Source organism: Alnus glutinosa, chromosome 8, assembly GCF_958979055.1.
Source record: "Alnus glutinosa chromosome 8, dhAlnGlut1.1, whole genome shotgun sequence".
Taxonomy (NCBI): domain Eukaryota; kingdom Viridiplantae; phylum Streptophyta; class Magnoliopsida; order Fagales; family Betulaceae; genus Alnus; species Alnus glutinosa.
The window spans coordinates 28736406-28753708 of NC_084893.1; the positions used below are offsets into that span (position 1 = coordinate 28736406).

General features: G+C 38.7%; 3 protein-coding genes across 3 annotated transcripts; 1 reads left to right on the forward strand and 2 right to left on the reverse strand.

Annotated features, from left to right (window-relative positions):
- Nucleotides 1–1559: 1559 nt before the first annotated feature.
- Nucleotides 1560–3808, reverse strand: LOC133875618 (serine acetyltransferase 1, chloroplastic-like). Its single transcript, XM_062313804.1, has one exon. The coding sequence runs from the start codon at nucleotides 3563–3565 to the stop codon at nucleotides 2465–2467; it is 1101 nt and encodes a 366-aa protein (XP_062169788.1). The 5' UTR covers nucleotides 3566–3808; the 3' UTR covers nucleotides 1560–2464.
- Nucleotides 3809–4858: 1050 nt separating this feature from the next.
- On the reverse strand, nucleotides 4859–11585 carry LOC133875872 (small ribosomal subunit protein uS10c). Its single transcript, XM_062314130.1, has 4 exons — nucleotides 11255–11585; nucleotides 10881–10940; nucleotides 9577–9909; nucleotides 4859–5069 (listed from the first exon to the last, which is right to left on the reverse strand). The coding sequence occupies exons 1-3, from the start codon at nucleotides 11498–11500 to the stop codon at nucleotides 9598–9600; spliced, it is 618 nt and encodes a 205-aa protein (XP_062170114.1). The 5' UTR covers nucleotides 11501–11585; the 3' UTR covers nucleotides 4859–5069; nucleotides 9577–9597.
- A 2983-nt stretch (nucleotides 11586–14568) lies between these two features.
- Nucleotides 14569–17086, forward strand: LOC133874831 (pectinesterase QRT1). The gene is made up of 5 exons (XM_062312702.1): nucleotides 14569–15028; nucleotides 15968–16163; nucleotides 16243–16446; nucleotides 16550–16785; nucleotides 16878–17086. Exons 1-5 carry the CDS (start codon nucleotides 14730–14732, stop codon nucleotides 17023–17025), a joined length of 1083 nt encoding a protein of 360 aa, XP_062168686.1. The 5' UTR covers nucleotides 14569–14729; the 3' UTR covers nucleotides 17026–17086.
- The last annotated feature ends 217 nt before the right edge of the window (nucleotides 17087–17303 follow it).

The window sequence follows — 17303 nt, forward strand, 5'->3', positions numbered from 1 at the left end:
CCAGCGACTTGTTTTTGGATTTTTTTTTTTTTTTTTTCTGCTTTTGTGTTTGTGTATTCCCTTTATTTCTCTGGTACAGTCTGTTTTTATATTGCTCAAATTTTATTGAAATTTTCGTTGGCTATATACTAGATCGGCCCTCTTTTATTTTGAGAGTGAACTTTAATGTAAAGAAATACTCAAATATAATTCATGTAAGAATTGTGTTTCTGCTTAGTCAGCTGTTTTTTAAGTCAGATTCTTTTAGCTTAGAGTATGGAGGGGTTTGTCCCTCATTTCTCAAGTTGTATGCTTTCGGACTTTCCAATATCAATGATAGCACATGCTAGTTGTTCAAAAATAAAATAAAACAATAGTATATTTTTCTGTTAAAAAAAAAAACAGAATATTTTTAAGAATATATATATATTAAACAAAATCGTAAAAATATTCTATTTGAAAATATAACTTTTTTAAAATAGTAATTTAAAAACGTAAAAAGTACAATAAATATCAAACTTATAATTTTACCAAACATTTAATGCCTTCTTTTAAAAAAAAAAATCATTCCTATTAACTGTGTTTTGAAATTACTATTTTTTATTTTATTTTATTTAAATGGCACGTTTAGTTTACCCACAACCCATTTACAAGTTCTTTTATTCTTCACTATTCCTTAAGAATTGATTCTTCCTTTCATCATTTTCATCTAGAAAAAGCGACAGCCCCCTAATCCTTTTATTAATAATTGTTTCTAAATTTGATGCTGGTTGGTGTTTACAACAAAAAATAAAATTAAAAAAAAAAAAAAAAAAATCAACTGAGATGCTGCTTTAGACTCCATGGCTGGAAGAATAGGTATTGACATCATTGTGAGAGACTCAAAAGGAAAAGTGTATGCTGCCATTAGTCAGTCATTATGTGCACTACCGAAACCTGTAGTGTCAGAAGCAATCGCGACATTGAGGGCGATGGAATTCAGTCGAAATAAGAGTCTCCATAAAATTACTTTGGAGGGTAACTCCTTACAGAGTGGTGAATGTTTTAAATGCAGCTAATCCTAATTGTAGCACATATGGGCAAATCGTGGAGGACGTTCAAGCGGTCCTACATACGTTTCAGAGTTGGAAAGTATGTCATACTAAAAGAGGGGGGAATTCAATGGTTCATTGGCTTGCAAAAGAGAGGGGTTAAACATGACACAGATCGAATTTGGGTAGACTGTTCTGAAGAGTATCCGTGAAATTGTACTTTCAGAAGTTTCCACTCAAGTTCTTTAGAGCTTTTATGCTATAGTTTTTCAATCTTTATGAATGAAATCAGAAATATTTAATAAATAAATTTTTTTTTAAAAAAAAACAACAACAACATGATGTCAACATCATATCGTTCTCTGCCTCATAGTTATTACATTCATACTTCATTTTAAAAGTTAAGAGTATGGAAAGTTGATCAGTTCTTCTAAGTGAATTGTCTGTTGTGTCTGAAAAGTGTTTTAATATTCTGAGTTGTTAAAAAAACAAAAACATGACAGACAGTTGGACACCGGTTGTTTAGTTTGAAAATTGACGCAAAAGCAATTAGCAACATTAACATATATTCAACTTCTCTTTTCAAGTGATTATTAAAATTCAATCCACACTGCTTTCACTATGATTGTAGCTAACAGTGATCAGAAAATATGCCATTAGAATCTGATCCTCTAGATCTCCCACCAACAATTAGCATAGCAACCCTTGTCTAAGAAGGATACTAATTAACTAGAGCAGACATCCTCTCAAGTAACCCTTCTAGGAATCAATGAATAAACGATTAAATTTCCATGCCATATATCACACTCCATTGATACGATCTCTCCTTCTTTAACTCTCCCTGCGTTAATTAGGCCGTTTTCATTAAGGAGTGCTAATGTGACCCTTATTGAAAACGCGAGGATGGTCTATAGAGTTCATAACTACTCCTCTTACTACAAGATGCTTACCTAGCCAACATTTAGATCCGGCTCTACCCACAAAACCGGTGCTCCACGTTCTCGCATGAGTCTGCTTAAGCCTTAAGCAGTCAAGAAATTGCTTATGCTAGCCAGTTAGCCACACTGAAAAAAATACTAGAAATCTGCAGCTTCCACCTGAAGCTGCTAGCTAGAGGAGCAGGGAAAGCTACAAGCATGCTGACAGAGGCAGTGAGATAACGAGAGGGTGAGGATACCTTACTACCTTATGATAGGAAAGAACCTAAATTCCAAAACACTGTAGTGAAACAGGAATTGCACAGCTGACTAAACGGTTGGGCAAGGCCTTATTGAGTTGCCTTCAACTCACTACAGCAGTAAGATTGTCTAAAGGGGGATTTGTGTTTCTCTCCATTAAGGCTCTCTTACAAACATGTATTCTGAGATTTCATTTGAGAGGGAACTTCTGTTCTCTTACAACACAAAGAAGGCCCAAATACCGAGGAAGAAAAAAAATTGTAAATATATGGGGCTCTAAATAACATAATCAGACCACTCAACAACGTGTGAAGTATGGTCCATGCTTAAACTAGGAATATGATGAAGCCTAACTGGGTTAGCCTTGCCTCCAACCAGTCTAGCAGGGCTCCCAACTGCAGTAGTTCTTGGTGGCACTTCTTTCAACACCACTGAACCAGCCCCAATCTTGGCACCCTCGCCAATCCTAACATTCCCTAAAACATTGCTCCCTGCCCCTATCAACACCCCATCTCCAATCTTTGGGTGCCTGTCCCCAGCATCCTTGCCAGTCCCTCCCAAAGTCACATTATGCAGAATTGACACATTATTTCCTATCACCACCGTCTCTCCGATCACAATTCCCGTTGCATGATTGAGCAATATCCCGTGTCCGATCTTTGCCCCTGGATGAATGTCCACCGCAAACACCTCAGAAATCCTGTTTTGGATCAACAGAGCAGAAGCCTTCCTGCCTTGTAACCATAGCTTATGTGCAGCCCTATGTGCTTGGCATGCAAGAAACCCTTTGAAATTTAAGAAACAGTGCACGTAGCTCATGCATGCTGGGTCCCTTTCTTTCACGGCCTTCAGATCATCTTTTATAGCTCCGATGATTTCTTCATCTTCCATGAAAACACCAACAAACAGGGCAAAAAGGGTATTCACAGGAATGACAGAATTGCTCAGCTTGATTGATAGATGGTTCGCCAGAGCACTTTCCAACGAATTGTGAGACAGGATCGAACTGAAATAGTAACTGGACAATATTGGTTCTTGCTGTACATCTATACTAGCCTCCTCTTTCATTTTCATCCACAAATCATATTTTTTCTCCTCTTCTTCAATTTCTTTGACGACGATTCTGCGTGTTTGATTTTGTTTTTCTTGGTTGTGGCCAGAGGGTGTGCATGAAAGAAGATTTGTAAAACTGGGCCTATAGAATTCCATGCAGTTGTACAAGGAATTTTCTCCATGGGACCGATCTGAGCCACGGTGTGGTGTGGTTTCGGTTCTTGGACTGCCCACACAGGTTGTCATAGTTATGTATGGCTTGTGATTGTACCTGGTTTTGATGGGTTCGAGAAGGATTGGCAAACCAAGGAAAGAACCAGACATAGATGTGGCTTGGAGACTTCGATATAGTCTTATGGCTATATATAGAGGTAGAAACGGTGATCGAAATTGATGAAACTGGCAGGAAATAAAAGGTAAATGCAGAAGAAATGAAACGAAAATTCACAAAGGCAAAAAAGAAACGAGAATCTTTATGAATGGATTCTTTAATTTCTTTTGGGTTGATTATGACATAAGAGGATATAGAATGTTTCGTATCCAAAATGCTATATGGCTCAAATATATCATGGAAGGAGCATCTTCGAAGCTATAAGTCTTCTTATTGCATATTCACTCACACGTGTGGTCCTACAATCTTGGACTAGCTAGCCATACCGTGGAGAAAATGGCACGTCGTTTGTTTTGCATTTTTTCATATGAAATTCATATTTGCAACATTATGTTTAAAAAGGACAAAATTTTCTTCTAATCCTTTGAAAAATACATGTGATTCTCACATGTTTTAAATATAGATATCAGTTTAATAACTAGATTGTTGAAAGAATTCTTCCAACTTAATTTGAAGGAAAATTTTATCCCCTTAAACAGTTGCTTTTTATAATTTGAGAATGCACATAAGAGCATCATCCCAAGATTCCGTGCCCCGATGTAGTTGAAGCTAAAATTCCAAGGAGTAATATTATATACTACACTCACATCCCACGTACTCTCATCTCATTGGACTGATGAGCCCTGCCACATCCGCTTAGTAGAATAAGAATGTAGTATATAACATTACTCTTTCTCAAAATCAAAGTAATTGTGCCTCCAACAAAATAAAGGATTCAATCATTCAACAAATAACGTCCATCGGTTACCTGGATAAGATTTTGGGATTGAAAGAGAACCCCATCCTCTCACGACTGTTAGGAAAATGATTTTGTCGGTCCAGAGAATACGTGCCAATGCAAAGGAGTAGAGAACAAGAAAATGGTATTGTATGGTTCACGCCATCCTAATAAACGGATGTCTTCTTACGACTACAAAAACAAAAGATGAAGCACTTCTGGATTGGGTTTGGGTTTTTGTCAATAAAGTGAAGAGGTGGGGAAGAAGCACTTCTTTTTCAGTTTCAAAATTCTAGTGGGGTTCGAGTTTCATTGACTTATTCTTATGACTTTGGCAAGGCTAACATGCGGGCAAGCTTCTCATCTTATTCTTTCCTTCTATAACAAGTAAACTTAACAAGAAGTAAAACTACTCACTAAGCATACAAGATGTCATGCATCTTGGTTCCTAATCATAATGTTCTTACAAGTCTCCATCAAAGACACAACTAATGCAAACACAAGAAAATGAGAAAGAGAAACTCTATATGCCTTTTTCTCCAATTTAGCAGGTCAGCGGTTACAAATTTCTACAGGATATTGCTCACAAGAAACCCAAAAAAGAAACTTATGGGAAAGGTCCAACTGTTCAATGATGTTTCAGCGGTCACCCCTCTGCAAGGTAAATCTGGACGATGACATTCTCTAAGAGAGATTTGTTCTAGGAAGAAATCCAGCACCTTAGGAAGAAAAGCATGAACACGAAACCGTAAGAACAATTTTGATGGCTAGAGAAACAAAGAAATTATCATAATTCATTGGAATAATAGCAAGGTGAAAGAGCAAAGGGAATGAGACGTACCTATTTATCAATCTTTATTTCAAAATCGGTCAGCATAATCATGTCATAAACAATAGGATAAAATACAAGCAAGACAAGAAAATATGGGTCTAACGATGAACTCATTCTTATGATATGTTTCAAAAGTGGGACTTAATTGTTTTTTACCCACGTTTGTATGCTCAACACTCTCTCCCTCACTTGTGAATCTATCGCCACATCGATTACACTCCCCCTTGAATGAAAGTTCTTTTATCAAGTGTTCACGTGTCATCACCATGAGCCCAACGCTCATAACTATGCATGCAAGCCATGGGAGTCCATGGATAACAACAGATCAAGAACCTCATGGGACTCCATCATCCAGACGCTTTGTTCAACACTCGCTCTGCCGAACCCTCGGATCTAATATTTGACCTAATCTCTATGTGGAGCCCACGAGAGATGGCAGGCAAATCTCGCTCAGGAACTAAACTGGGGGTGCAGGGGGCAGCACGCCCCTGCCCAGTGGTTTAGGGGGGGGAGCCCCCAACCCAAAATTTTATAGAGATGGTAGTTTCAATATTGACCTTTGGGTCTATAGCCCTAGTGATAGGTCAATAGGGAGGTGTATTCATGTTGTAAGCTCCTCTCTATTATTATCTTCATCATAGTGAAAACAGCAGCAACTTTGTAAACGTAGCCCTAGCTAAGGTGAACCACCGGGAGTATACACAGGAACAATCAAAGCCAACCCACAAAAAGAAAAACCAAACAAACCCACAAGGAACAACCCTAAAACCCAAAGAATTTCCCAACAAACACCCAAACCAGCCCCACAAGCACCCCAACCCAACAAAACCCTCAAAACCCACAAGAAAACCTGATCAACCCACTCTGCCCTACACCATGTGCGCCTTGCCTTTCTTGCGTCGGGAGGAAGCACAAGAATCCCCGTAGTTGATGGAGCTTGCCAAATTCAAAACTTCCCTCCTACCCTTTGACTTTGGGTGCGCGGCCTTAACTCTCCGATGGAAGTTCTCTTCAATGGCATCCAAAATCACCAAGGACGGGTCCAAGCCCTCATCACTTTCCAACTCCCAATCTACAGCCCAATCGGGAGGAAAGACACCCAAAGGGAGAGGGAAATCGTCATCCTCCCCATCCCATAACTCATCACCCTACTCCTGAGCAACCACCTCCCTTGACGGACCAAAACCCACTGGCCACTTTTGAGATTGGGTCAAACTATCCTCTCCCTTAATGGCGATAGAAGAACTCGAAGCCGCCGCACTTTCTTTAACAATCGGAATCGACGCAGGGCTCGGATTGAGAAACCCCCGCCGAAGAAAACCCCTCATCTGCGCGGGAGAACTACCCTTATCCTTCACGGACACTGCCAGAACAGCAGAATCTTGCACTGGAAGCGCAAGAGCCACTGTCTCGACTGGCTCTCTAGCAGGAGGAACCCGAGAAATAGACCCAGGCACTATAGCACCTGGCCTTAAAGCTTCCAAAGCATCAGCAACGGATAAACCGTCCAAATGCATTTTTCTGGCTTCCCTAGCCTTTGAAAGTACTTTTGAAATGGCTTAGAATCCGACAGCACAGGAGGAGAAGATAAACGCAACCTCTTCCCCAACTCAGCCGCCCCTGAAAAAGAAGGAACCGGAGGTGTCCCATCAGATCTGGTAGGAGCTACCAGGGGCGCTGAAGAGAAACCCAAAACTACCGGAGAGATCCCCTCCAACTTGGAAGAAGCTACAGGGGGAAAAGAAAACCCAGCCACCGGCGACGCTGATCCTGAAGACGCAGACCCCAAAGTCATAGAATCCTTAGAAGAGAACGAAGACTTCTTCGAGACAACCTCCGGGGGCAGAAACCACCGAAGGAATGGAAGAGGAATGCTCAACAAACGCCGAAAAAGTAGCAGTCGAAACGCCTACCGCTTCCGGTGCCGGACAACCCAAATCCGAAGCCGAAACCCACCCTGAAACCGACTCAGGAGCCGAAACAGCAGCCCTCTTGGCAAAGGGCTTAAGCACCTTGGTCCCATCCCGAAACCGGGACCCTTTAATAGCTGCCTTACACCTCTTAAGCATCCGGCTGGCCACAAAACCCAACCTGCGTTTAAGCCCCAACAGAGGACTTAAAGCCCATTCTCTTCGAAGACCCACAAGCCCAAATCAAAGCATTGGATAGGCGCCCAAGGATCTCTAGAATCTACCCAAACACTCCAGACACGCTTTCCTTTTGCAGTGAAGTGTCACCCTCAACAACGGCTACCCCAAACACGCAAGCCGTACAACTAACGCAAACTCTGGAACTAAGACGCTCATCAACACGAAGGTCCTTACCCAGGGAATCAGGCACTTGCTTCTCCAAGGCGGAGCAATCCACTGGCGGCTGCTTCTTCAAATCACACCATCCCGCCACTGACCTAACATCAACGACCTTTGCCGCATCCCATGAACCCGACTTATGACCCGGAGACCGGCAACCCAAGGCAGAGTCGATTGCTCCCGAGCGCACCACCTCCGCGAACGACGGAGGGCCAATTCCCTTTCCTAACTTAACACCCGTCGGAAAACCACCAGAAAACGAAAACCCTTCTGTGGCTCCAAGAGAATCCAGACCTGTGCTCAACCTTGCCCCTTCTACTTTCCCATCCTTCTTGTTCGACGCAGACAAACCAAGCCCGCAACCCACAGAGAGAGAAACAGAAACAGTTCTCAACTCACCGGAAAACTTACGCCAACCCCATCCACCGCGCCCCTCAGGAATCAGAATGAGCCCTCTCCGACCACCCAACCCATAGGCTGCCGCCTCTAAGAACCGGCCAGCTTTATTTTCACCTCTACGGGCAATCAGAAGTTTAGACCCTTCTCTGAAGGATTTGACGAAATCATGATCACCAGAGAAACCCAAGAGAGTCTCCAACGTCGACGCAAGCCAATCTGAACACTGAGTGCTCAGGATGATCGCCCCGAACAAGCTTTTTCTCTTCTCCTCCACCCGCACCAACGAAGCCCCCTCCAAAACCGAGAGAGAAAAGGACTTCAACTCCACCGTAAAGCTCCTTTCCATCGCAGAAATACCCGAACTTATAAGACCAACCCAGAGAAAGAAAGCATAATGACCGGCGAGGAAGACCACCCAGACGCAAAGCCCATCAGCATACACCCCAGCACGAAACTCCCATGAACAGCCCCTCAACACCACCAGCCAAAAACCAGCACCAAGCGAGTTCGGAAAGGGAGAAACCAGAGAAAACCAGTTTGACGCACCCAGCAAAAAGAACCAGAACCAAAACTCTAGTGGGACGCGCCTACACGCGCCACCACTAGCAGGAGGGAGGAAAAAGAGAGCGGGGGAAATGAGGAGAGAGTTTAGGACACTTGCTGTTGGTAGTTTGTAGAGAGGATATCAATGTGAAAATAATGACATTGATATCTACAATTTGTGTAACCACGTTTGTTTTGTTTATTTCTTTTGTTTCATTTCCTAACATGTTTCTGGTAACATTAAGTGTCCTGATAATCTGCAATGGTTGGCTGTTTATATATGTCTAGCCGATGTGTTGCGTCCAGAAATAACAAACTTGGAAAATCAACATCCCCTAACTTAAGATGATCTCAATCCAAATAATCATATCTGGAACCAAATGGGATTTAGTAGATCAAACCCAGTATACGCATAAGTACCTAAGAAGTGGTTTAAAAAGTAACAAAAACATGAAGTGCAGATAATTGGGACGGTCGTTATGTTAACCTTTTTTTTTTACCCACCCAACATTAATCTACATTCCAATCAAGCACTTTATCTCCATTAAAAAAACATTATAGCTTACAAAGAAAGCACAAAGTTTGGAATCATGGAGAGGAATCACCAGTTGTAGGGTTTAGGGTTTTAGTGTAGAAAATTAAGAACCACCATAATGAAAACTTAAAAGTAGGGCATCACCTGCTCCCAGGAGAAGTTTAAAACAGCATATTTCACAGGTCAATTATAAGTATTCTTAGAACATAGAAGCCCCACCACTAAACTATAAAATTAAGTTCTTTGATATAAATATGCAACAGCTTCAGATGAAAAATTTCAGGAGCCAATAAAAGTTTTTTTTCCAAGGAAAAATACTCGGAGAGAAAGATTAATTATACTATTAAAAACTAACACCAGCTCTTCTACCAACATAGTAGCATACTATCAAACACCTAACTACTCTTATCTTTAATGCATGGGAATGTCAAGAAACTTGTTGCAAAAAAAATTCAGAGAGTGATGGCTATTCATTATTAATGAAAATTAAAGTTAGAGTAATAATCAAACTAGAAAAAGAAATTGAGTCTATCTCAATCTTTTATTTGTCCAAGTTGCAACCTACAAATTATAGCTTATCTCAGAGTTTAGAAATTTAAGAACTTTACCTAAGCTGCAACACTGTTTCATCAGAGCTTGACCTCCACATCAACACCAGCAGGAAGATCAAGTTGCATTAAGGAATCAATTGTTTGTGCAGTTGGGTAAAGAATATCAATCAGGCGCTGGTGGGTGCGGATCTCAAAATGGAACCTCGCATCCTTGTGCACATGTGGGGATTTGAGCACACAATAGATTCGTTTCTTGGTTGGTAATGGAACAGGACCCATGGTTTTTGCATTGGTAGTCCTTGCAGCATCCATTATCTGCTTGCAGGAGTCCTCTATTAATGGAACCCAGTATGATCTAAGTTTAATTCTAATTTTCTGCTTCGGTGCCATCTGCAAACAAAACGTCATTTATTGATGATCATAAGTCTGCTATAAATGCAGAAAAAGGAGACAAACACATAACATTTATTCTGATCAGTGACATTAAAAACAGTCATTAGTCAGCACTGTGGCTTCATTGTTATTGACCTTGTGGTTAGTTTTCGACAACTTATCATGCTCATTTGGCCATTCCAAACTGTCCTTGATAGACAAGCAATAGTGAATGACGTGAACTAAATCTGGAAAAGGCAACTAAGATGCCCTTTGCCGCAAGTCAACACATTTTCCACTTGCCATGGTGTTGGATGATAAAAGAGGTGGTACCAGTTGTAAAGAGACTACATTATGTATTGGTTGACAGTTACATGGAGAACTCCATTCCAAAATCAGACACTCAAAGGAAAGTTACAAGCAACAGTTACTTGATAGGAATAGCAGAATTGACCAATAAGAATCTAAAAGAACATTTCCAGATAAAAAAACTGAACTCAGTTCAACTTGACTCAATTAATCTCAATTGTCTGAGAAACATTTTGTTCACAAGAGCAAGAAAAAAAAAAAAAAAATGTTCTCTCAACTCTAAATTGTAATCTGCAGCAACTAACTCCTCAAGAATGATCAGCTTTGTCTTCAACACATTAGAAAAATAGATTTACAATACAAGGAATCAAACGTTTTTTTCTCTTTATCCCAAACCGATTTCTTTAGTAGTAAAAATTATTCTCATGAAATAAACATCAAATTGCACAGATTGAAAGATTTATCATCCCAACTAACCCAGATTGCCCCAGCCAATCAAACTTAATTTTTTCTAGTGAACTTTACTTATCAAAAAAAAAAATTCTAGTGAACTTCACTTTTTTTCCTGGGTAAAAAATAATCTAAAATCTAAAATCTAAAACTTCCACAATTTTCTCTTGTTTCTTCTTCTTTTCTTGTCCACAACAAGGAAACCAATCAAACATTAGTAAGAAATATACCTTTTCTGCATCTGCACCGATACTGAGCGACGAAGTACTGGGACTCTCGGGACCTCGAACCTTAAATACCAATAATTACAGTTAAATTCAAAGCTATAAAGCATGACAAATAAGCTCCCTTAGGTAGTTGATAAACCGCACTAAAGAAAATACTTTTACTTTCCTATCCCATATTTTCCGAGCAACCAAACATAGAAATTGCTTTCCCATAAATGGAAGTCCAAATCCACTAACCCAAATAGTTCTATTAGGTTCAATTCAGGTAAAAAGTAGGGGGGGAAAAAAAAAAGAAGAATTTATTTCCTTTCCCCACATTTTCTCTGGAATCAAACAGAGTACAAGCAAAAAAGCCAAATGGGCAAAGAGATACAAACCTCAAGGGTTGAAGAGTCAGACCCATCTACTGTTTCTGGAGGTGGGTCTAGGGTTTCTGGGGGGTCCAACACTTCAGGAGCAGCATAAACCCTAGTAGATTGGAGTGAGGATTTAAGGGCTTTGAGCTTTAAGGTTTTAGCAGAGCAGAAAGAGAAAGAAGAGAGGTTTGGTTTGGAAGGGAATGGACAAGAACTGGACAGAGGAATGGAAGGTATTAAGGTTGCAGAGAATGAAGAAACTGCCATTGAAGAAAGCTCTCTCTTTTGCAGTGATGGCCTGATGGGTGAGAGTCTCTTTCCTTTGCTTGCTCTGAAACTAGAACTGGAATTATCCAAATATTTTTTATTTTCTGTTTAATTAAAATATGGGCTTCTTAATTACATAATTGCCCTTTGGTTTTTGGGCCGGGTGGTCCAAAGTCCAAAGCCAAGTCTGCTTCAATTTGGGCTTCATTGGTGTCCAAAATGAGATAAATGAAGAGACATATTAAAAGGTGGGTTGGAACTAACAAGTATATTGAAAAATAATTGTAAAATAAAAAATATTATATATGACATTATTCTTTTTATTTGAGTAATGTTATAAACCACATTTTTATGTCATAATTATCTTGCAAAACTGACGTGGCAGTCCAAACCCCCTAAGATTATTTTTAAAAAAAAAAAAAAATCAAGGGTTGTTTAGAACTAGGGTTAAATACATATTTGCTCCCTGTGCTTTACGACCTTTATTTTTTGTCCCCTCAGTTTCACTTTTTATTAAATTTGGTACATGTGGTATATGAAAAGACGGAAATGGCACCTCCATCTGATTTCCCGTCCAAAACTAACGTCCACCCACGTCATTGGGTACCTAAAAATTTGAAGCCCATAACCCAATTTTTTATACATCGTTTCCAACAACATGACAGAAAAATGTCGTGGGTGGACGTTAGTTTTGGACGGGAAATCAGACGGAGGTACCATTTCCGTCTTTTCATATACCACATGTACCAAATTTGATAAAAATTGAAACTGAGGGGGCAAAAAATAAAGGTCGTAAAGCACAGAGGGCAAATATGTATTTAACCCTTAGAACTATCACGTCAATATTGTGCGAAAATTATAAAATAAAAATATAGTAGATAGCATTACTCTTTTCATTTGATTCGTTTTGAGTCAACATTAATTAGTAAACAAATGTAAACTAATTCTCTTGCAAAATGGTGTCACACGAAATGGGTGCAATTTGCCGTATGCAACACCACATAAATGGGATAAGGCTCACAGCAATTTGACAGTAATTGTGAGAGACTTCATATGAGATTCATCTGTCCATATAAATTTTAGACTATATAGCTACCAACTCGGGTAAGTGAGTCTTATATGGGGTCTCTCACAATTACTATCAATTTGAGCAGCAAATTACTGAAAATATCAATCTACGTAAAAATTAGGTATAAGGCCTATTTGTTCGGACATATAAGTCTCATAGCTGCCAACTCTACTGACAGCTAATATATATATATAGTTTTACCAGCTAAATGAGACAAGTTGAATTATGTATATATTTGCAGAACAAGTTGTTTGATGAGAACATAGTTACTATCTTGTCACAATGATGAATGATGGGTCATAGGGATGGGGATCTGGGACGTGGAATTCTATAATCTTAGCCGGCAAGGATGGCAATTAGGTCCAAGAGATGGACTAAAAGGGTTCTTTTTTCTTTCTTTTTTTTATTACAGCATCTGAGGATAAAATAAGGTCGAAAATTATAACTTTCTGTCGATTTTTAGCAAAGGATTGACATTTGGGAGAATTTGAAAGGAAAAAATGGAGTGGCAAAATTTTCAAATAAAAAAATGCTTGTCATGAGCATTGTTCAAGCTTGGCCTTTTAAATTTTTGCCGGCTTAAGAATGTTCACAACTAGCTACCATGAGTCCAGTTCTTCTACAAGTCATAGTCCAGTTGATATTTCAGTTTCGTGTTGGAGAGAGAATTTATTAATTAAAAAATAACAAAAAAAATAAAAAAATAAAAATAAAAAACTAAACTACTCTTATTAATTATTGACTTTAAAAAAAAAAAAAAAAAAAAAAAAAAAAAAAATCTAATTCAAGAGCTGATTAATACCATCACATTATCAATAAGGTGAAATAGTAATAAAATAAAAATATAATTTCAGTATTACTCTGTCAGTTATCACCACGAAGACTTTGGATGCCATTCATAATTGCATGCACATGTACTATGTAGTATTTACCTCTGTAATAAAAGGCCATTGCTTACAATGAATGACAGGAACAAATGATTAGAGTATGGGACATTTTGAAGAAGATGGAGCGTCTAAGCCCATTTCTCTTCAAGTGCCATCAGTTTGTACTTTGTAACGTAATGATTTTGTAGTGTTACCTATATTTATAATCCTATCAAATATCATTTTTCTATGTCTTGATGCTATTCGAACTCAACACGAATTTAATTAGCAATTTATAAGTTTGAAAGATTTGATCCGTTTAATTAAATGAGTTGGATTATGATCATTGATCTTAATAGTCTTATATGCCTATGTCTCGACACGATCCAAACCCGACATGTAAATACAAATTGCCACACCGAGGTTGGTTTATAAAGAGTAGCAGTAAAAGTATCAGTAGCTAAGGATTAGGCATCTTATTCGGCTGATGGGAAATGTTTATTTTCTAAGTGTGCGAATCAGATTAATAGGGTCGTGTTAAGTTCAGCAGTTTAATAGGGAAAGTGGGCACCCCCAACTTGCGTGCGTAAACTGTCGTGAGGATTACAATTTGAAAATCCAATAGCAAAAAGGAAAACCCACTCTCGATCAACGCTCATGGAAAGACAGTGTTTTTGTATACAAATACATTTTGAAAATCCGAGGAGGTTTTTGTTCTTCAGTTTCATCAGCTAAAGAAGCATAACCGCTCTTTTCACTTTGAGGTTCTCTTCAACTACTCACTAATAAAGTGAAAAAAAACCACCTTCTGCATGATCTAAAAAGCCAAAGAAAAAACTCACACTTATTAAACAGTAGAAGTGTTGAAAAAAAAAAAAAAAAAAACCACCTTTCAACTGAAATATATTCACAGAGTCTCTTTGAATTCTTTCAAGTTTAAGCTCCCATACAAAGCATCATCTTTCTACTCACCCTCCATCTACAATAACTGCACCACTTGTTTTTATAGCTTTTGTATACACTAGCATGATTTCTTATTGCTCTTCTGAGGGCTGGACTCTCATAAGGATTGCAAGAGACACGACACCGCGCTCCCACATTTATTACATTCACCTCTTTCGCACCCCTCCAACTCCAAAACTTGTAACTCTCAAAATCAGAGACACCCACAAAGAAAATAACGGTATTTGGATAGAGAAGGCCATGGAATGTTCTGGCAAAGTCTTTAACATTAGAGTCTGAGATACCCAGAAGAAATATATATACTGGAAGCTGATCATCAGTGAAAAGTTTCATGGGTTTATCTGTTTTCAGTGCTTTTGTTGTGGCTTTCTTGGTGGTTTTGGATGGTATTCAAGAGGGATATGTGGAAGTTGAAGCGAATCCCAAGAATTATATCAGTTGGGATGATATGAAAGTGGATGTGCATAAGGCAGGATTGGACATCAGAGAGTTTAATTATGAAAGAAGTCGGGTTATTGTGGTCGACAAGAATGGTGAAGGGGACTGTCTAACGGTTCAGGCAGCGGTTGATATGGTTCCAGAGCATAATACAGAAAGAGTCAAAATTTATATTCACTCTGGTATATACAGGTAATGTGTAAGAATTGATCGCATAGCAGATATAGATGTAGAACTTTTTTGGTCATTATTTGGTGAGTTTTGGTTGAACATTTCCAGAATCAGAATATAATAGTATTTTGATCTCATTTTTTCATAATAGTTCTGTTATTTATGGGGCTGAGTAGGATCAAATGGTGGCTACGTGGGTATTAGAAGTAGTTGCATGGATTATAAGTGGTTTGCTCCTCTCTCTCTCTCTCTCTCTCTCTCTCTCTCTCTCACACACACACACATTATAAATCTTGTTGTTTGTGTCTTCCAAGAAAAGTTTTAAGAATTCTAGTTTTAAGAACTCTGTTTCCTATGGAGAATTCCCCTTTTCTGTTCATAGTAAATGAGTCATTTGCTTGTTTCTTTTGTTGTTGTCTGTTGTATCCTCTGTTTAAGAGTGTGTTAGTTTTGTTACTACCTACTAGTTGGTTGCTTGAGTTTCTATAGTTGTGTTTCTATGCTTTGAGCTTTAATGCTTCAGAGAGTGCGTTTGGTACTCTGATTTTACATTCTTAAAGTGTAATTTTAAACCAAGTCGTAAAAAATGTATTGTTTTAGAGTACAATTTTAAAAAATTATAATTTGAAAATGCAGAAAAATTTTGCGTTTCAATTCGCAGGTAATGGAGCACGTTTTAAAACTCACAATTTTAAAAGTCAACCTGCAATTTTATCACTCTTAATTGCGTTTTTAAAAATTGTGTTTTTAAATCGCTATTTTTAAGTCACCCATTTTGAAATCGTAAACCCAAACGACCTTTCAATGGAATGACTTATTCATCAATATATATATATATAGTGTGTATATTCTATGAATAAATGCTATGTATAAAGAACTTAATGTATATTCTGTGATTAATGCTAACTATTATCATTTAATGAGAATCGAAACATATAACCTATTGTTGTATCTTTCTAGAGAGAAGGTATTTGTGCCAAGTTCGAAGCCATATATTTCATTCATAGGGAGTCAGAATCAATCGGCCGATACAATAATTACTTGGAACAATAAAGCATCCGATAAAGACCAAAACGGAGCTCAACTTGGAACCTATAGATCAGCTTCTGTAGCAATAGAATCCGATTACTTTTGTGCAACTGGAATCACTTTTGAGGTAACAACCAACTCTCTTCATTCGTTTTACTTTTACAGCATCAAATAACTCCTTATAAAAACCACATTGGTTTCTGCAGAACACAGTAGTTGCAGTGCCCGGAGGATATGGAATGCAAGCAGTGGCACTTAGAGTAGCTGGTGATAAAGCAGTGTTCTATAGAGTTAAGATTTTGGGGACACAGGATACCCTCTTAGATGATGCTGGATCACACTACTTCTACCAGTGTCACATTCAAGGAAGTGTGGACTTCATCTTTGGAACATCAACATCACTCTATCAGGTAAAATTCCTTGTAGATATTGTTTTGTGAAGAGAAACCCATATCTAAGCTGTGCCAATTTGTTTTATGATTCTAATAGTTGGAGTGGGGTGCCTGTAAACAGGACTGTGTCATTCAATCAACTGCCCAAAATTGGGGAGCAATTGCAGCCCATCACAGGGATTCACCATATGATACTACAGGGTTCTCTTTCGTGAACTGCACAATCATTGGAACTGGCAATATCTTTTTGGGAAGAGCTTGGGGAAATTATTCAAGAGTGGTATACTCATACTGTAATATGGATAATATCATAACTTCCTCAGGATGGAGTGACTGGAAGCAACCATCAAGGCAGAAGTATATATCCTAATTGACTAAAACTTGTAAGGATCTTTTACCTTAGATATTGTAAGGATCTAACTGAGAAACTAAAAATTTTGGATATACAGGACTGTAGTGTTTGGGGAATACCAGTGCAGGGGCAGAGGAGCAGACACAAGTGGTCGTGCGCCATGGTCGAAGTCTTTCAGCAATGAGGAAGTTAGGCCTTTTCTGGACAAGAAATTCATTAGTGGAGAACAATGGCTTAGGCTGTAGTGCTTGTCTCACGTAACACGTTCATCAGGGATTCATAGGCACCGCAATTTTGATTTTTCTCTTCCCTTTTCCTTTTCTTTCTCTGTCGTAAAAGTAGAAACAACAGGGGTATTCAAAATGGTGTATGCTAAAACTGTATCTATTGGCATTGTAATGAAATATGACAGAACATGTATTCTTCACTGTGATGCACTTTGTTACTTGGTGTTTACTGTAAGATGATGGCAATAGATACCGACTCCATGATTGTGTGCCTGTGTGCGTACATGCATCAAAGA